The 21,197-nt window shown below is 39.6% G+C and overlaps 3 protein-coding genes across 3 annotated transcripts; 2 read left to right on the forward strand and 1 right to left on the reverse strand.

The window, feature by feature from the left end:
* The first annotated feature begins 7,035 nt into the window (after positions 1 to 7,035).
* On the forward strand, positions 7,036 to 9,980 carry LOC143419682 (uncharacterized). Its single transcript, XM_076887070.1, has 4 exons — positions 7,036 to 7,472; positions 7,993 to 8,193; positions 8,664 to 8,784; positions 9,401 to 9,980. The coding sequence occupies exons 1-4, from the start codon at positions 7,209 to 7,211 to the stop codon at positions 9,406 to 9,408; spliced, it is 594 nt and encodes a 197-aa protein (XP_076743185.1). The 5' UTR covers positions 7,036 to 7,208; the 3' UTR covers positions 9,409 to 9,980.
* A 4,022-nt stretch (positions 9,981 to 14,002) lies between these two features.
* LOC143419683 (uncharacterized) lies at positions 14,003 to 16,553 on the reverse strand. Its single transcript, XM_076887071.1, has 3 exons — positions 16,484 to 16,553; positions 15,557 to 15,601; positions 14,003 to 15,464 (listed from the first exon to the last, which is right to left on the reverse strand). The coding sequence occupies exons 2-3, from the start codon at positions 15,594 to 15,596 to the stop codon at positions 14,614 to 14,616; spliced, it is 891 nt and encodes a 296-aa protein (XP_076743186.1). The 5' UTR covers positions 15,597 to 15,601; positions 16,484 to 16,553; the 3' UTR covers positions 14,003 to 14,613.
* Positions 16,554 to 18,376: 1,823 nt separating this feature from the next.
* On the forward strand, positions 18,377 to 19,175 carry LOC101486443 (hepcidin-like). The gene is made up of 3 exons (XM_004538481.6): positions 18,377 to 18,548; positions 18,636 to 18,722; positions 18,892 to 19,175. Exons 1-3 carry the CDS (start codon positions 18,465 to 18,467, stop codon positions 18,982 to 18,984), a joined length of 264 nt encoding a protein of 87 aa, XP_004538538.2. The 5' UTR covers positions 18,377 to 18,464; the 3' UTR covers positions 18,985 to 19,175.
* Positions 19,176 to 21,197: the final 2,022 nt, after the last annotated feature.

The following is a 21,197-nucleotide window of genomic DNA, read 5'->3' on the forward strand; positions in this document are numbered from 1 at the left end:
ATGGTAGGATTTGTAAAGAATTTATTCGTAAATCAGGGTGGAAAATAAGTATTTGGTCAATAACAAAAATACAACTCAATACTTTGTAACATAACCTTTGTTGGCAATAACAGAGGTCAAACGTTTACTATAGGTCTTTACCAGGTTTGCACACACAGTAGCTGGTATTTTGGCCCATTCCTCCATGCAGATCTTCTCGAGAGCAGTGATGTCTTGGGGCTGTCGCCGAGCAACACGGACTTTCAACTCCCGCCACAGATTTTCTATGGGGTTGAGGTCTGGAGACTGGCTAGGCCACTCCAGGACTTTCAAATGCTTCTTACGGAGCCACTCCTTTGTTGCCCGGGCGGTGTGTTTTGGATCATTGTCATGTTGGAAGACCCAGCCTCGTTTCATCTTCAAAGTTCTCACTGATGGAAGGAGATTTTGGCTCAAAATCTCACGATACATGGCCCCATTCATTCTGTCCTTAACACAGATCAGTCGTCCTGTCCCCTTGGCAGAAAAACAGCCCCATAGCATGATGTTTCCACCCCCATGCTTCACAGTAGGTATGGTGTTCTTGGGATGCAACTCAGTATTCTTCTCCCTCCAAACACGATGAGTTGAGTTTATACCAAAAAGTTCTACTTTGGTTTCATCTGACCACATGACATTCTCCCAATCCTCTGCTGTATCATCCATGTGCTCTCTGGCAAACTTCAGACGGGCCTGGACATGCACTGGCTTCAGCAGCGGAACACGTCTGGCACTGCGGGATTTGATTCCCTGCCGTTGTAGTGTGTTACTGATGGTGACCTTTGTTACTTTGGTCCCAGCTCTCTGCAGGTCATTCACCAGGTCCCCCCGTGTGGTTCTGGGATCTTTGCTCACCGTTCTCATGATCATTTTGACCCCACGGGATGAGATCTTGCGTGGAGCCCCAGATCGAGGGAGATTATCAGTGGTCTTGTATGTCTTCCATTTTCTGATGATTGCTCCCACAGTTGATTTTTTCACACCAAGCTTCTTGCCTATTGTAGATTCACTCTTCCCAGTCTGGTGCAGGTCTACAATACTTTTCCTGGTGTCCTTCGAAAGCTCTTTGGTCTTGGCCATGGCGGAGTTTGGAGTCTGACTGTTTGAGGCTGTGGACAGGTGTCTTTTATACAGATGATGAGTTTAAACAGGTGCCATTCATACAGGTAACGAGTGGGGGACAGAAAAGCTTCTTACAGAAGACGTTACAGGTCTGTGAGAGCCAGAGATTTTCCTTGTTTGAGATGACCAAATACTTATTTTCCACCCTAATTTACGAATAAATTCTTTACAAATCCTACCATGTGGATTCATGGATTTTTTTTTCCACATTCTGTCTCTCACAGTTGAAGTGTACCTCTGGTGCAAATTACTGAGCTCTGTCATCATTTTAAGTGGGGGAACTTGCACAATCGGAGGCTGACTAAATACTTTTTTGCCCCACTGTATAAAAAATGTCAAACATAGACTCAGTCTGCCTTCACATTTGATATGAGGCCAGCACGTATAGTGGCCTCAGCAGGCTATTACTGAAATACACGGGCTATATCATAAACTATGATATAAATAGGGAGGTCCTATTAACATGTTTAGTCTTAAAGGACACCTTCCTGCCTTTAGTCTCATTCATGAGCAGTATTCGTTTTCTTCTAACATCCAGAAGTCTGCACGATGTGTTTCATAGTTTGTAACAAGCCTTTGACAGGTAAACATAACATGACCGAAAAAGCAAGCAAAAAAAAAAAGAGAGAGAGAGAGAGAGAGTGTTGACGTAAGAAGAGAAAATGCTCTCAATTATGGAGACAGGCAAATGGTTCATTTATGTTTGATGTGTGTTTATTCCTCCCTAAATATCGTCGGTGAAGTTCGCCATGCACGTCAGATTTTCCTGCGCATTTTTATACCTCTGCCAACAGAGAGAGAAAAAAAATCACATTCTAACAGACAGCTGGTGCTTAGAATACAGTTGAATAACTATTAAAAAACAGATGATATTTAGATGATAGTTCAGTCTAACACATGTGCCAGTGAACCATTAAACGTCTGTGAAACTATGCAGTTATGAAACGTAACTTTAACCTCAGCCAAACCGATTTGCTCAGTTGTAAATAAAACAGCGAAGTAAACGTGACCCGACAGACAGAACCTGAGTGAATGAAGTCCAGCGTTTAACCACTGAGAGCTAAAACTAAGGTGATGTTTCAAAGCTGTGTGCCGGTGATTGGACATCAGCCGCTGATGAAGCTGGTTCGCCTATAAAGTGCTCTGTAAGGAAACAAGCTCCAGCAGCTCTGCGCTCGGGGAAAACACTATATTTACTTGTGCAGAAAAATGCGCTGACATTGCGTTATATCGAGCACCGGCTGCCCAGTTAAACTGTGACTATCACCAGGTAACTAGGCGTGTTTCTTGAATTAGCAGCAGGTGTTAAACAGCTGACAGATGAGGAGGAGGATGCATGCAGGTAAACTGAGGGTCTGTTAAGCTGATCGCTGGTTTCGTGAGAAAAATGTCAGCTCGTTCTTTATGTTACAGAAGCACAGAGACACAAGACCAGACGGAAAGAGACGATCGTTCGGTGAAAATGAGAATCTGCGAATGCAACATGTGGAACACGGAGAGTGGAATATGTAAACAAACCGGTTAACGTAACCCCCTCGGTGCGCTCTGCATGCTAATTGTTAGCAGAGCTAGTGAAATCTCTGAAAACATCTGAGCACTTTTGCAAACATGTTCTATGTTGACAACCTGACCAGACATACGTCGCGACATTCGCGGCTAAAACACTGTTAAAAGTGTAGCTGGTGACAGAAAAACGGGGTATTTTAAAACTACACCACCACCATTGCTGCTTGTGATTTGATCTGCATTCTGGGATACCTGGCTGCCCCAAGTCTACACAAGCAATCGATTTTCTAGGATCGACCTGTTTTGACTTACTTTGCACGGCAACCAATCAAATGTTAGAGAAGCTGCATGGGCAGCGTTAACCCCGCCCCCTGAGTTTGATGGGTGAGGCTGACAGATAAAATTATTTCATGATGAGAGCCAGGCGCCAGGACTGCCAAAATGAAATAAATAAATATATCATTAAATAATTAATTAAATGTGTCAATAATTAATTAAAATGTGAAATACATAAATAATTAATTAAATGTGTCAATTAATTAATTAAATGTGTCAATTAATTAATTAAAATGTGAAATACATAAATAATTAATTAAATGTGTCAATAATTAATTAATTACATGTGTCATAACTATTTATTTAATTAATTAATTCCAATTTTAATTAATTATTGCCACATTTAATTAATTATTTAATGGTGTATTTAATTAATTCATTATGGCAGTCCTGGCGTTCCATATGCGTCTGAGTGCAGGAAGTCTTATTCTCTTAATTCAGTTCACTGCAGAAAACCTTAACTGGCACAAAGAGGCCAAACAAGAAGGTTTGAAAATAATATTTTCATCAGCTTTCTGGCATTAACAACCCACATCGGAGTAAATCAGTTTCATTCTTTTTCCTGTCTCTTTTTATCCAATAAAATAAAACATTTTAGTGCAGGTTTCATCTTTTGTGTTTTATAACATGAAATCAAAACAAGCCTGTGTGAGTGTACTTGATCACATCACTAGCACCCACGTCCAGCACGAGGAAACATTATCATTCAGCTGTGTGTTATATTTCTGTCCAGCTGAACACCGTATCTCCAATATTTGCTCTGTTTTCGGTCTTTACCCCCATATACTGGTCCAGCTGGGGCTCAACACCTCACTGTGCAACTGGCTGTTGGATTTCCTCACCGGAAGACCTCAAGCAGTATGGGTCAGCAGTAACACATCCAGCACCATCATTTTAAACACGGGGGCCCCGCAGGGATGTGTGCTGAGCCCCCTCCTCTTCACTCTGCTGACCCATGACTGCACTCCATCATACAGCTCCAACCTCTTCATCAAGTTTGCGGACGACACAACGGTGGTGGGTCTCATTAGCAACAGGGATGAGACCGACTACAGAAGTGAGGTGAGACGCCTGGCCACGTGGTGTGCTGACAACAATCTCTCTCTGAATGTGGAGAAGACGAAGGAGATTGTTGTGGACTTCAGGAGAATGCACACCCAACATGCTCCTCTGACCATTGACGGAGCGTCTGTGGAGAGAGTGAGCAGCACCAAGTTCTTGGGTGTGCACATCACAGAGGATCTCTCCTGGACGTACAACACCACAGCACTGGCCAAGAAATCACAGCAGCGTCTCTTCTTTCTCCGCAAACTAAGAAGAGCAGGAGCACCAGCCCCCATCTTGCACACTTTCTACAGAGGCACCATCGAGAGCATCCTGTCGAGCTGCATCACTGTGTGGTTTGGAGCCTGCAATGCGTCCTGTCACAGAACCCTCCAACGCATAGTGAGAGCTGCAGAGAGGATCATTGGTGTCTCTCTCCCCTCCCTCCAGGACATTTACAGCACCCGTCTCACTAAAAAAGCCCTTTGCATAGCGGCTGATCCCACGCACCCAATGCAAAGCTTCTTCAAGCTGCTGCCGTCGGGGAGGAGACTGCGGAGTCTCCAGGCCAGGACCAGCAGGCTGAAGGACAGCTTCATCCATCAGGCTGTCAGGAAGCTTAACTCCCTCCCGATTCTGCCCCCTCTCCCCTCTCTCCTCCACGGTCTCACTGAACTCTGTCACACACACTCACACACACACACTCTCTGACTCACTCACTGGCCTGCACCAGTTACCAGTCATTTTGTGGAGCATTGGACTGACATTACCTCATAAGACTTTGTGTTACACTATCTCATACCGTACATTACCAAATCTCCATTTGCACTATTTGCCTATTTGCACTACTCTGCCTGGTTTGCACTCAATGTCATTTACCCTTATATTGTATATTGTATAGCTTTCTTGTTATATGTAAAATTGTATTATATTATTTAATTTTTTTTACTTTAAAATATTTTACTTGCATTTTTAATCACTCTTATATTTAAATGTTCATTTTCTATTTTATCTAGGGATTGAGAGTAACGAAGTTTCTATTCTCTGTATGTCCTGTACATGTGGCAGAATTGACAATAAAGTTGACTTTGACTTTGACTTTGACTTTGACTTGATATGGAGGATATCTGGCTGTTTAGCAGGTAAATGCTCCAGTATGTTCTTTATGTCCATACTTGGTCTGTATGTAACCTAGGTAGGTAGTATACGCTTTCTTTCTTTCTTTGTTTTTGTAGAAAGTCAATGTTTTAAAAGTGTCATGGTGTAAGTGTAAGTTGTTATTAAATGCAGATAAATCAAAAATCATGTTATTTTTTAGAATGGCAATATACTCTTATACTCTAAGTAAATTTTAAGTAATGCATAAGTAATTTTAGTAATTTTAAGAATCAGATAACTTCAGGTATTTTGCAGAAAAGGAGACACAAATTATTCTGTAAGTAATTTTAAGTACTGCATAATTTCTTGGTAATTTTACAGAAAAAACAAACAATATTTCTTCATCTCACACTGTAAGTACACTGTACTTTTCAGCATGTGGACCATATTACAGAGTAGTTTAACCTTACCTAACTTCCTGGTATTTTACAGGAAAGTGCTTTCTGTACACTCCTTTTGACAGTTGTTTGAACAGTCATTGTGACAGAAAAAAAAGTTAGACGTTAGACATGGATCCATTATTATAAGGACACAATGGCCTGCAGATTTTAATGGTATTTATCTTTTTCTTATAAGTTATTATAATTATCTTGATAAAATAAAAGGACAGTTGAATAAAAGAACATCCTTCATGTACATGAACATAGTGACTATTAAATAAAGATGTAAAAACATAAAGGTGTAAAGACAAAATATTCAAATATAAACCCTGAATCCTGAAAGTACAGCATATTTACAATGTACGTTATTCTAGTGTGCCTTTAAGTATTTGTATATAAAATATAATTACACTGTAATTTAAAATAAAATACCTTGAAAGTCCAATTAAATACAGGAGTATTACACCCTTATTTACATGCTGTATTATAAAGCATTACCCTGACCCGAACCCAAAAACGTTAGATAGTGCATGCAGTTGATCTTTTTGTCTTATTACTGGCTGAGAGGATCATGAACACCTGTTAAGTAGATATCCTTGTACATCTGTAGAGTTTCCCATTAGATGTATTTTTTTGTTTTTAAATAAAAATCTCTCCTTAAGCTCATTCTGATCTCTGCACATACATATGCGAAAACCATCATCGCTATGGCCTTGGGTCAGTATTTTACCATCGTTTGTCCCCAGAGTCAGAAGAGAATATGGGCAACAATTAAATATGGTGCCTATGTTTCCCCAACATGAGGATCTGAAACTGTTAGAGCTGGTACTGTGTGAGAGTCAGAAAATATTACTCCTGATCAGTGTGGCTGCTCTTGGAGTTGCACTTTACCTCATTAGTAACAATATTGTTGTCGTTGATGTTATTTTTGCATATGATTTAAACATAGTGTTCCCTCTAACCAACCACAGACTTGGCTTGGAGGAAGAAATAAATATCCTGTATATCCAGTTCACTTTGTAGAAGTACAGAGCTCATCGAAGCTCCTGAAACAACCAGCAGGCGTCTCTCTTTCTCTCTTTCTTTCATGTATAAATGCAACACAGACTCTTTCACATAGGGAAAAATGTGTTCAAAGTTCAGCAAAGTGTTGGCTTTAGTTTAAATTATTAAACATTGCAAACGTTTGTTATTGTTCGTCTTTCTTTAAGGAGTTATTAAATAATTTTCCATGTGCAAACAATGTGTGATGTGCACATGTGAAAGGTATTAGTATATTGATCACTTAAAATTCATACAGTGAATATATATTACAAGCCAGCCTGTGATGTTAAATATAATATTCAAACTTTTGGTTAAATTCTCCTATTTTATAATTCATACGTCAGACTGGGGACACCCCTTCTTGCCTCCATGTGGCTCTCCACCCTCTCCTCATCCCTCTATCCTTCACCATACAGAGATCCAGACCTCCTCTGGGAACATCCGAGACATATCAGTACACTACAGACTCTGCAGACGTTTAATCACCTCTCAACAGCTCAACAGCTGCTGGTACTCTGGTATTTAATCAGATGTGCTTCTGAGTTGTCAGTAGATTTGAATAGAGGGATTTAAAGCCGCTAACTGGTGACGTTTTGGAGCATGAGGGTGAGCCAAGTGTTGCAGTTGTCCACTTTACTGGTAGGACTTCACCATGTCTGGTGTTCACCTGCACTAGGTCAGGTCCCTGTGTCTCAGGTGAAGATGCTCTCGCTGGGTCTGGCTCACCTGCTGGAAGAGGTGACTGAGAACGTGGAGCGACTGGAGCAGCACGGGCAAATGATGGGAAGAGAGATGGACGGGGCAACAAAGCGTTTGGAGAGCCTTCGTAAGAAAAATATACAAGTGGGACGGACTCACAAACAGGTGAGTGAGAGCTCTGCAAATTACTTTTCACAGCAAATCAGACAACCTAGTGTGCAATCTTTGCCCCAAAATCTCCAGCATATGCTTCAGATTATATATTTTGGATGTTTTTTAAAGCTACAACTAACAACTTTGAAGAAAACAGTTCATTTTGGAGTCTAAAATTTTGGAGTCTACACTAGTGTGTTAGTGTAGTGTTATTTGATTAAAAATAACACTACTCTAACACACTAGCTACTAATTTATTGTCATTTAAATCCAGTAATTGATTAATTACCTAATAACTGATTGTTATATTATTATTTTATTATATATTTGTGCTGTCCTTTGTAAGATGGGTAAAATATAACATTGAATATGGCAGCTTTGTTAAGCTGAAAGTATTGATAAAATTACAGGTAACCATCTTCTACTTTTTATTAATCAAAATCAACTAAAATGGCATAAAATATTAGATTTTAAGCCCATAGCTCTGCATCTTCCTTGGTGGTTTGGCTGATTTAAATGTGTTTCTCTCCAGGTGAGGAAGGTCCTGCAGACATCGTCTGCCAGGAGGGACAGACAATGGAGGACAGTCAGAGACCTGCAGAAGGAGTCGGAGGATCTGGAGACTGAACAGGCAGGCATGCAACGCCGCATGAACCGGATCCTCCAGAGTATGAGGAGCCTGACTGAGGCAAGGTCAGGGGGTGGGGCTTGCACTGGCATCAGCTCCATGAAGGTGAGCAAAAACCAGGAAGTTAACCAATAAATTATCAGGAATCATGAAGAGACCAAGTCATCAGTCACACTCACGTTTGCTGCAAAAAAATGTTTTGCAAAGTATATTGATGACTCGCATATGAGGGGGTGGTAAATAAATTAGCACATTACTTAAGCAACTGGAGCTGGAAATGGCCACTACCAAGCGATCTCTTTATATGTGGGCAGGTTTCAGCCAACATTACCTTACCAACATTAACAGAGCTACTGAGGCAAGGAAGTCAATTGTGAGGGTGTTAAAAACATGACAAACTTTCCAAATGCTGCATAAATATCAACAGCTGCTGTACCATTAGCACTGGAGCTGTCCTGGATCAGGAGCATGCTGATTGAACCTTACAAAGAAGAAAGCTTCAGCAGTTGCTTCGATGGATTTATCAATGAAGTTCAGAGATCTTCTTACACTTTAACATTGTTGCTGTGTTGCAGGTTCTCATTGATAAACAGGCCCGACGACTTGCCAACCTGACCTCTGAGGTCTCTGCGTGGGAGAGAATGATTGACAGACGCCAGCAGTACATCGAACATCTGGAGAAACAGCTGTCTTCAGGTTTAATGCTAACATTTTATACTTTTTTCATATCATGTTTTTGATTCTGTCTTTTCTACCTTTATAACTAAATATTTTACCTGTCTTGTGTATGTCACAAAGGAGGGCAAAGTCAGGCCTGCTGGTTGACCCAGTATGAAACTTCTCATTAGTTTCTTTTTTAAAAACACAGTTTTTACCCATTATCTAATTTGCCAAAAATTACATTAAATATCTCTAAATATACTTGATAAATAGCCTCAAAATCTTGTACAGACTTTTGATCACCAAACTACTGAATATTTCCACAACCACTGCATCGATTGCTGAATAATGTGACACAGATGAGCATGTTTTTTTTTTAACTTTTGGCTGCAGATGTACTTTATGATTGGTGCTTACTGGATAATTTGAGCTCAGCAGTGTAGCATGGCTGACTATCTTGTCTGTCACTCTAAATGTGTCTCTGTATTTTCTTTTCTCTGGTAATTACTTGGGTTTGCTTTCTACCTGCTCTTGTCCTCTCTGTCTAGTGCAAATAACTGTGAAAGCCCTGCACTGGCTGTGCTGTGTTGTTCATTAAAAATGCTCAGGAGTTTGTCTTCCTCTCCGGTGTGTCTTTGTGTGTTTGTTTTAGATGCCTAAAAGCCTCCCAGCAGCGCAGAGGGTAGAGGTTCACCCAGCCTGTGACCGATGAGCACAGCTGCATCAACACTGTGACTCTGACCAACTTACAGGCTGAGACTGATGCTGCAAAACTGACAAGGCAAACAGCTCTGACAGTCAGCCATGTGAGACGTCAGTGCCTTTTTAAACGTGTGTGCCATCTGCATCTCACAAGGATGTATTTTTTTTTACAGCATAAAGCAAATATTTTTACCCAAAACATAATAAAACATCTCAATTTCAATAAACCTAATGCAAAAAGCTGTTTGGATTCCTCATCTAGTATTTATAAATCAAAATCATCTCACCACTCCTCAGATTTATATGGTGGCCTCTTAGATAGGCTGGACTCTCAAGCTGGGCACCAGTGAGGAAACTAGCTAACTATAGTTCATGTAATTAAAACAATAACACCGTGTCTGTTTTGTGAAACTTCTTTTACTTTACGGGAGTTTCTTGTGTTATTCAGAGTGCTTTAAGGCAGGGCTTTTACTTCTAATAGAGCATTTTTCTATGTTATTTAGAGTTCGTCTGTGTCAAATATGTTGTGGAAGTGTTCTGTCCTCAGTACGAGCTGCCTGTTTCTAAAGGTTTGAAAACACTACTTGACTTGTTCCTGAGTCATCACGTTGTGGCTCTGGCTTTCACATTGTTGTGGTGATGATGAAACGACTCACGAAGATAGTTTGTCACACTCACTGAAATAAACACGAGCGTAGTGAGACAGTTGTTCAGCACACCCACCGATGAAACAAATCATCCAGTTGAGTCACACTGAAATTTTTAAGAACTAAAAACTGAAAAGGCAAAGTTAGACTTGGTCAGACATTATTTAACTAACAAGTTACACGAAAGAACACAGAAATTAAACGACTGTGCTAGAATATTGAACTAAGACTATATTCTGAGATCCAGCAACTATCGCACTGCTCCTTTATGAGTAACAGAGAAAACAGTGTTTGTCATTTTGATGTCGCTGGCCAGAAATTTGTTAGTAATTGTTCGTGTTTTGACCTTGATCCTACATTACAGATGATCTGGATGTTGGTCTTATGTGTTTGTGTTGTGGCTTGGTCATTCTTGAAAATGAGATTTTTGATCTCAGTTACGTAATGGACATACTGTATACTGTCTGGCTTAAAGAAGAAGAAGAAGAAGAAGAAGAAAAAGAAAAAGCCTCCAGCTGGATTTAACTAAGCAAACAGGTAAATCAAGAAAACAGTTGAGATTACTGAAGCTGCTGAAACTAGGTTAAGAACTGTCCGAAGCATTATTAAAACCTGTGATAGTGGTCAACCATCAAACTGCAGTTATAAACTCAGAGTTTTAAATTTTGTGGGTTCATGATTTTTTGTTTTAGTTTCATATTGTTTACGGTCTTCAGTTATTTTGCTATTTTTGTGTCTTTTTGTCATTTGTGCCTTTAGTTTGTTGCTTAGTAAGGCTATAGATGTGTGAGCTCCCTTTGATGATGCCATTCTGTTCCTTCAGTCCTGTCTCTATGGTTGTCTTGCTGCATCAAATTTGTATGTTTAAGTCTTTAAGGGTGTCCAAATTCATGGGCTGCATCCTCCTGCACAGCAAATTCAAAAGTGTTAAATGTTTTGGTGTTAGTAGTCTTCTTGCAAAAGTAGAGTTAATTTTACTCTAAGCAGAGTCACATTATTTTAATGTAACTCTGAGGTGTAAAATGATAGTAGTTAAAATCGAGTGTTAAAAATTAGTGTTTCTATTTCAAATCTGGAGGTGTTACAATGGAAACATTAACTCTTGACCTCTTAACTCTGAACTCCTACAGGGGCTATGACACCAACAGAGTAAATTCACAGACTCCGCCCCCAGCACCACAGGCTCCAATCAAAGCTGAAGTGAAGCCGTTTCAGAACATTTTGCTCTACATATCTGAGTTGTTTGCGATGCTTGGTAAGGCATTTTTTTCAAAGATTGTTTCAATTATTATTATGAGCTTTTACTTCTGTGGCTCTTTGGAGTTGAGACAAAGCTGTGTGAAAGGCATTAGCCATGTTGCTCGGTGATAGCATAATATTCTGTTTTAGCTAGCTGAAAGGTATTGTTTGCGGGCAAATACCACAGCCTTGAAAAAAAGCTTGCATGTGAATTTTCAGTCAAACCTTTGGTCAAATACACCTAAAACAATGTCTAGAATTTGAAATGTTGGTATAATGGTGCTACTTGAACCCTGAAAACGATCTCCCATAAAAATAAAAATAAAAACGAGCAAACAGCAGTAGCAGATGTCCTGACTGGGTTCTACCTACCTACCTACCTACCGCCGTGCCAAACTTCGTGATGCCTTTGGTTTTCTCACTAGCTCCTTCTCTGACATTGTCGGGAATCTGGGTGTGCTACTTGACAGCTCATTTAAACTTGATAAACAAGTGTCTGCTGTCGTCAGATCCAGTTTTTACCAACTTCGCCTTATTTCTAAGGCCAAACACTATATCCCGCACAATGACCTGGAAAAGCTCATCCATGCCTTTGTAACGTCAAGGCTAGATTATTGTAATTCACTTTATTTTGGTCTCCACTCTACCCTTCTACATAGATTACAGACAGTCCAGAATGCCGCTGCACGCATTCTAACTAAAACTAAGAAGTTTGCTCACATCACTCCCGTCCTCGCTGATCTGCACTGGTTGCCTGTGAAATTTCGTATTCAATTTAAAATTCTGTTGCTTACTTTTAAAATTACTAATAACACAGGACCAAGCTATCTTAAGGAACTCTTAAACTCATATGCTCCTGCGAGGGCTTTAAGATCATCCTCACAGTTATTGTTGGTTCAGCCCAGATCTCGTTTGAAGTCTAGAGGTGATCGAGCGTTTGCTCTAGCTGCACCTGAGCTGTGGAACAATCTCCCGATTGGCATCCGGGCGTCTGATTCTATTCAATCTTTTAAATCACGGCTTAAAACATATCTGTTTGAACTTGCTTTTTCTACCAGTTAAATCCTGGCCTTGTTTGCAGTGAGTTATTCTATTAATTTTTCTGTTTGTCTTGCGTTGTCTTGCGTTGTCTATGTTCTCTATCACTGTGTTTGATGGTACCGCTTTACTTTGCTATAGCTATGTGCTATAGTTTACTCTTATTAGTGGTTTTTACCTGTGAACATAATTCCACACTTATATGACTCTGATGTTATAGTGTTAATTGTTTTATTGTTTTATTCTTTTATGTAAAGCACTTTGGCATGCCCTTGGCTTTTAAATGTGCTCTATAAATAAAGATTGTTGTTGTTGTTGTTGTACCTTAGCATTTAGATCCCTCCAGAGTTTTGTGCACACGGTTTAGGTAAAAATGAAAAAGGTTGAGGTTTTACATTTAGTTCAGTATTACCTGTTGCCTGTGTCCTTGTCTTTTGGGAAAATACTTTGCACAAGTAATAGCTCAAAGAGGATTACTTTTTTTTTTTTTTACTGTGCTGCAATTGTTTACTGGATTATTTGTGCCATTAATTAGTGTCAACTAATTTTTATTCAATCTCCGCACAGGATATGCTTGTGAAGATGGAATATGGGGGAGAGCAGAAGTGCGTTGAAGTTCCACAAAGGGATGAATGAAGGACATGCATATTGTATTGAAGAAATAAGTGATGAGAATGCTGTTATTTGCATTTACCATGTCAGACCTTTTGATAAACAAAATTCTAATGAAAGTGAGAACATGTACACTGTTACATCTTTCAGAAAATGTTTTGAAATTGTGGCGCACAGTTCAGAATAAATGTTTTTCAAAAACCATTGCATCTTTTTAGTAAATGTTTATTTCCAAAGGAAATTTCTAGAAGTTCAGAACAGTAAAATTCCCACTTTTTAGAATGAATTAGAAGATAACTCTTACGTAGTTAAACTAAAATACTCTTTGAGAGTTAATATATAAACTCTTAACACCAAGTGTTAAATTATCAACTCCAGACAGATTTGGTGTTTAACACTAAATCAGAGTTAACGTACCAACTCTCCAAAAAGTGTTAAATTAACACTCTCTGGTGTGGACCCATATAGACACTTTAATAGTGTTGAAATCAAATCCGACAGTGTTAATTTGGACATGCTGGATTTGCTGTGTATGGAGGGAATCTACACAGTGACATCCATTCAATTTTAAATTCAATTCATTTTTTTTTATAGAGTGCCAAATCACAGTAACAGTCACCTCAAGGTGCTTTATATTGTAAGGTATACTTACAAAGAAAAACCCAACAATCAAATGACCCCCTATGAGCAAGCACTTTGGCGACAGTGAGAAGGAAAAACTCCCTTTTAACAGGAAGAAACCTGCAGCAGAACCAGGCTCAGGGAGGGGCGGCCATCTGCTGCGACCGGTTGGGGAGGGGGAAGGAAAACAGGATAAAGACATTCTGTGGAAGAGAGCCAGAGGTTAACAACAAGTACAATTCAGTGCAGAGAGGTCTATTAACACATAGTGGGTGAAGAAGAAACACCCAGTGCATCATGGGAATCCCCCGGCAGCCTACGCCTAATGCTGGACATACAATGTGCGATTTTTTGGCCCATTTTGAGCCGATTTTTCAGTCGTGCGACCGTTTTGGGGATCGACCCGAGTTTGGCCTTAATCGTGTGTCGTACATCGTATACGTGGGGTAACGAGAAGTGATTAACACCTCACGACCAGCTCCCGATCATCAGTCGTTTGGTCGTAAGAAAATCAAACCTGTTTGAAATCCTGTCGGCCGTCGTGAGGGTGTCAACGCAGCGTCTCACACTGCGCACGCGCAAACACAGAGATGAAAGCGAAAAGACAGAACAGCACAGCAGTGCAGCGTGTGATCCGGACACAAGGGATGGAGGCACAACTTGTAGAACTGCCAAGCTCATCTGAGCCTTTTCGATGTGGCCTCACAACAACCGTGAAAATAGTGTAAACTTTTGTGTTATAACCTTCATGCTATGGACACACAGTGTGAGCACTCAGGTTGCACAGAGCAGCGGGCCGTATAGTATGAGACCCTGCATCGTGACCTACGAACTTCTAACCCCTACGAGTCAATCGTACAGTTTGAACAGGAGCTGAATAACACGACTGAAAAAATTGCACAGTGTATGCCCAGCTTATTGCAGCAAAACCACGGGAGGATTCAGGGTCACCTGAGCAGGCCATCAGCCTACTAAAAGGATACAGAAAAATCCAGTTGAAATAGTGTTAGTTGTCATCACTGGTGCTGGTGGACTCATTTGAACACCTCCGAAATTTGCAAACGCGCAAGTATTCCTCTTCTTCCTCCAAATCCTCTCGGGACCTTTTCCTCGTGCCTCCAGTTTCATGGTTGTCAGGCTCTTCATGGGCATCTTCAAAAAGTTCATCATTACTGCTCTCAGAGTGATCATACACAATTGAGCTGGTCCCCGAATCAGAGTTTGCGAGCCTGGATTTTTTGCTATTAGGCTTTTCTTCATCTCCATCTTCCTTTCTGGACCTTTTCGTGGATCCAACAGGCAGCGGTACCTCATCAGCAATATTACCAAGATGAGGACAGCCCTCGCTATCAGTGTCACAGGCAGAGATAGAGTCAGAGTCATCATCAGAAAACTCCTTGCTCCATCTGATTCTTTTGTTTGGTTCCACATCTTCCACATCCATCTCTCTAGACCTCTTCCTGGATACACCTGGCTGAGGATCCTCTTCTGGGATGTACGGGTGAACATCCTCACAGTCTTCAAATGCCTCATCAGAATCGTCATTTTCAATGCCGACAACAACAATAGCGTTATGATCATCATGCAGTTCATTGTTGTCAACATTGGCATTATTGTCTCTCACATTAATATTGTGATTGTTTACATTGTTGACATTGCCGTCATTGACATTGTGAAAGTCAATATATAAGACATCATATCGATCCTCTAATTCATCTAGTAGCTCAGTCAGCCTCCAAAAAAAGATATCATAGAGAGTAACATAAAGTCTTTCCAGTAAACCCCAGAATCCACCAACAGGTTCATAAGCTGGCTCCTGATCTCCTCTTGGAAACATTTCTGGGTTAACCTGTCGGCCTGCAAGATCATTTTATCTTTTAATTAGCATTCATAAATATCTGCTGAAAATCAGTTTTTCATCAATTTTACGACTGAGTACATGTGCTTACCATTACGGTTATTTTGTGATCCATCTCCGCTTCCATTCATTTTGACTACAAGGAACAGAAAACAACAATGATCACTAAAAAACTCAGAATGTTCAGCGAATTTGCTTTTTTTGTGATAACTTTAGGCTACGTCCACACGTACACGGGCATTTTTGTAAACGGAAATTTTCCTTTTTCGTTTAAAAAAAATTCCCGTCCACATGTGCAGTTTTGAAAAAATATCTCCTTCCACATGTAAACCCTAAAAACAAAGTCAGGAACATGCCAAATCCTAACTGTGTAGAAATATTGGCCAATCAGAAGTCTAGAAGCCTGGGAGGAAAACCTCACAAAACCTTACGTACTTCTGAAAGGTTTTTGTCTTTTTCTGGAAAGGCAGCTAATGTTGTGTTACTTTCAAGTGCCTTCATCATTTCAAATGTTAATAACTAAAGACAGCATTTTAGCTGGTATAGACTCACAACTTTGGAATGGACAAAATGCATATAGCATACATGAATGTAAATTTTTTAAATTACATTTATTGCAAACCGACGTCAGGATTTGTGTTGTGAGAGCATCTGTGTTGAATGATGCTCACTCTGATGCCTGTCTTTCTAAATGGAGGGACAGTAACTGTGTGTGTTCATGTAAGCATGTAAAAACGGCAGATACTAAGATTAACAGCAGAGCTTCTGTCACTCTAAGATATGATTAAGAACATTTTCTAATTTATGTATAATTTGTCAAATATTACAACAGCTGACAAATAGTTAAGTCTTCATTTGTTTTCCTGAATAATAGATCCACATCATCCTCTCTATGATGTAAAATATAGTCTAGACTTGCACAATGTAAAGTACATAAATACTGTCCTAGCAGGCAGGAAAATCAGGCTTTATATTTAAGTAAATGATCTTAAGTCTATAAAATGAAATTTGAGCTTACTTTAGTTCTTGGTAAATGACAGAGCAGTTAATCCTCAGGGAAATGTAGAAATTTCACTAAATAGTCGTCTTCCTTCATACGGTTGCAGTGTCTCTTCAGTTTTGTTTTCATATACTGATGTTTTCATTCAAAACATGTTTAAATGCTGTGATGCCATTCTAGCATCATAGACTGCAGAATGTACATAGATTCTTTTTACATCAAGTTGTATGCACAGATTTTGATATCTTTTATATAGAGACAAAAAATACTTAAGACAGAAGTGAATCTTAAAAATTAAAGCAGTCAATGTGTGTGTTTTTTTTTTTTATTCTAATAGTTACTGTAAAGTTCTACTCTAAGAGATTCATCTTGGCCTTTATGCAGGACTAAAGCTCAATAATGAGGACACACACAAAATATAATACATTTCTTTATGATTGTTAGGCAAAAACAAAGAGAACCCAAAGCTATCAAAACATATATCCACAGTCTTATTCTTGCTCTGCTCCCTAATTTTCCCCTGGAGGCATCACTATGGCAACAAAACAACATGCATTTATTAGATTATTCTGTTATTATATGTTACCTTATATATATAATCAAAGTAGTTGAATTAGAATACTGCTGTAGATCACATTATACCCTTTAATATAGAGTGTGTGAGCTGTATGTAGTTTAGTTCTCATTATACTTTTGAGTTAACAGAACATATTCACATATTAGTTCATTAGATAAATGTGCATCACTCTGTATCCTTGATCTGCTGGGAATGTGTTACACTGTTTTCTTGACATGCTTAATTGTTGAATCATGAAGAGAAGGTTGTAAGCAGGAGACTCTGTGTCTAAAGACAGGGGAGATAGACAGACCACATTCCACACCCCCACCTTACAGAAAGCAGAGAAACAACTGCCGAGGTCATAACTTAGGCGCTGTAACAGAGAAAAAATGTGATGTTTTGGCTTTTACGACTAGCTGGGGGCCACTAGAGACTATAAAAAGCTGAGCAACCCGTCACCATTTTGAGACATGTGCCTGACCCTCTGGTAGCATCTCTCCCGTCCGGACGTTGTAATGCTCTGACTGTTGAATTGTATGGAAATAAATGATTGTTGATTGAGCATTTATACACCGAGTATTGTCCCTCCTTCAGCCCAAAGATTCAAAGAATTGGGAGATTTCAACACATTAAATGACGTTCCAAACAACAACCAAACTGTTTTCAGTGCTTAATATTTAACATGTCTTCATTATAAACTGTATTTGTGCAAATCAGTGATGTTGATGTGCACAGCTGGGATTCAGACTTCGGAGGGTTAATCCAAAAATTAGGTTTTATGGCAGCTTTGATGGATGAATTGATGGATGGACGGTGCATAGCAGTCAGTTTTACAAATGTAACAAAGGAAAATACGTCATTTAAAATGACAACAAAATTCCAAATTATATCTAAATGACCATAAAGTTTATTGTGATAAACTGTGTAATACAAGCATGTAGTTGATGCAGTAACTGAGGACACAATGTTACTAAAACAGTATAATCTCACACATTGTCTGTGACATACAGTTTGTTAATACTGAGTGGTTGTTGGAGCAGGAATCCTCAGAACCGCAAACTCCACGGTTTGCGGTTCTGAGGAGCAGAAACTCCTTATTGCAAAAATAAGGAGTTTTGCAATACTTTGCAAAACTCCTTATTTTCCTGTGCTATGAAATTCTGGGAATGGGAAATTCCTGAGGAACGAGAAAATCTGTACTTTTCTCAGTCGGCATGAACTTTGACCTTTTCTTCGGATGTTTAACTATATGGGTTTTCCCTGTCCTATTGATGCAAGCCTGTTCATAGTTTCTGTACTCTAAGTGACGAGGCAGCAGTGGAGCAAATGAGTATAAATACCAGCACCTTTTCCCTCAGTCAACCATCACAAAGGAGCTGACAAGAGTCAACGAGAGAGTCAAAGGATCTGACCACCTTAAACCACTCAAACCTCCTGAAGATGAAGACGTTCAGCGTTGCAGTTGCAGTGGCCGTTGCACTCATGTGTATTTGCATTCAGCAGAGCTCTGCCACATTTGCTGAGGTTACAGACTGTGTTAAATTCATGTAATGTGCTTCTTCTGCATGAATTTGTTGTGAAGATGCTAAGATCTGTTTTCTTTCTCTACAGATACGAGAACTGCAAGAGCTACAAGAGGCTGTGAGCAATGACAGTCCAGCTGCTGAACATCAGGAGATATCAGCTGACTCATGGGTGGTGAGTTTCATTCAATAAATGAATGAATGAAGACAGTAATTGTGAGATCTCTCAAATACAGGAAGATGTTTAAAATAGACTGTGCACTCACAGCTTTACATAAAATTAGAAACAATGAAGTGACTTGCAGCTGAAGATAAACTCTCTGCTCTTCTCCTCTTTCACACAGATGCCGTACCACAGACAGAAGCGTGGCATTAAGTGTCGCTTTTGCTGCGGCTGCTGCAATGCTGGTGTCTGTGGATTGTGCTGCAGATTCTGAGAATATCTACCTGCGATTATCACATCAACCACTAAATATAGACTCTTATACATGAAATGATTTAACTGCTTAGCATTTGTTAAAGTCTGACAGTGTTTCTTCATCTGGTCGTCCTGCTGTATCAGTGAACAGTGTACCAAGCATTTGGAACAACAGTATGTTATTATATTAAAAAGTTCAGAGTCACTATACTATAACATGTGCTGTTTTTTTTTTCTGTTTCTGTCTGACAAGAATTAAACATTAATGGAAACCAGTGACATGAAGCTCCTGTTGTACAGGTTTTGTGCTGATATCAGTTAAGAGTTGTTGCCTCATACTCTTGCCCATGTCGTATGTGGTACAACCTGTTAATAGAGCCAAGCCATTGATAGCAAAAGTAAAGTGAGCATATTTTCCCATATTTGTAATTATATGAGTGGGGAGCATCTCATCATCATTCAATTTTACCACTAATTATGACAAAAATGCAGTAATGTACAATAGCTTTGAGCTGATGGACTGGTTCGTTGGTTATTTGAAAGTTAAACCAAGCATACTTTTTTTTTTAAGAATGTAGAAGTGTTAGATAATGTTTCCTAGAAACACTTTCTATACAAGTTCATTCATAAATGTTTTAGACAACCTTATCTTGACAACCTTTCACTGAATTTATTTGGAGGTGTTTTCACGGTGTGCATATGAAGTTTCTAAGCTGCATGATTAATGCAGGAATCCCTCACACAGAAGAAAAAGAGAGAATAGAAAGATTTGAGTACAGCAGAAATTTGATACTGGACATAATAATAGAAAACATCTCAACAATACTGAGAGACGTTGCACTGTGGTGAAACTGTAAAGTAGGTGTAACACTGTGTAATGCTGTTTCAGATAATATCTGTACTGTATGTGCGCTGCATTCGTTCTGCAGAACATTTAAGCAAAAATATTTCACGACACTTCAAAAAAAGCTAGAGTAGCTGTATCATGTGGATGTAGCGTATCACAAACAGGCTCAAAGCCAGTACAACCAAACGTGATCAAACGTCAGGCCAAGGTGGAACTGATTCCTATCTTCTGTAACTTCTACAACACTGTCCAATAGAGACACATGAATGAAATGCAGTGTCATTAAAAACACTGATGATTTTTTTTCATATTGTTCATTTTAAAATTTTTATATATTTACATCTGAATAAACTTTTAGGCATTACGCTGACTGATTGATGCAGAATTCCCATTGGACTGTTCCCATCACGACCCAGGTGATCAGTCTCTCGATAGCTTTTCCTCTGGTTCCTGCTCTCTGCTGACACTCCTAGCTCTAGCCACGTTCTCCATTCCATCTCTTTAAACAAATTCTTATGAATAGTTTAACCATGTGCATTGAATCTGCGTTTGGTTCTAAGCCTTCTGGACCCGTCATTCGCGGTCTACTTGGGCCGGGTCCTCAGAAGGTCGGGTAGGCCGGAAGTAAATGGCTGTGAAACTGGACGGTCTAGCTTTCTGATTAGCGTCACCGCTGTCTCGGTGGAGTTTAATAAACTCGGCCGCCTGCTCCCTGCTATCTAAAATATAACAGGACACTGGCGTAAATTCTCGACCATCTCACACTTCTATTTAATCAGTTTTCTGTTTAACGTTTATTCAGCTGTGTGAAAACCAAGGAGGAACCAAGCAGATATTTGAAGTTTACACAGCTACATTCTCGCTGGAAAATATGTTAAAAGTTTATTTTGTGACCCAGAAAGAGTAATAAGAGTAATATTAAAACTTAGTAGTGGCTGCCATTGTTGGAAACTGGAATTGGCTGGGCTGTGCTATGAATTCTGGGATATGGTTGGCGATACTTATTATTCTTAACATCTTAACAGATATTCTGACCCGTAACTATTGTAAAATGCTTCGGCCGGAAGTAGACACCTTTCTCACATGCATGTGTAACCGGTTTCTGCGTCACCCCACTGCAACAGTTCGGCCCAAACAGACTCCTCGACTCTGCGTTGTGTTGTGTTTTTAAGAAGACAAGGAGTCTCTGATCGATCGTTGCCACATTATTTGCTGAATGGAAACTGGAAGCTGAATGTTTTATCAGTGCAAAGGCTCGCCACACACCACTCCAAACAGCACACTATGGCAGAACATCCCATTAGCATTCTGCTTTAGCATACAGTTTTACACAATAATAAACAAATGAAAAGTACATAAAACGGGTGTTGTGGACATGTGTCCAC

This window comes from Maylandia zebra, linkage group LG7, assembly GCF_041146795.1.
Source record: "Maylandia zebra isolate NMK-2024a linkage group LG7, Mzebra_GT3a, whole genome shotgun sequence".
Lineage (NCBI taxonomy): Eukaryota > Metazoa > Chordata > Actinopteri > Cichliformes > Cichlidae > Maylandia > Maylandia zebra.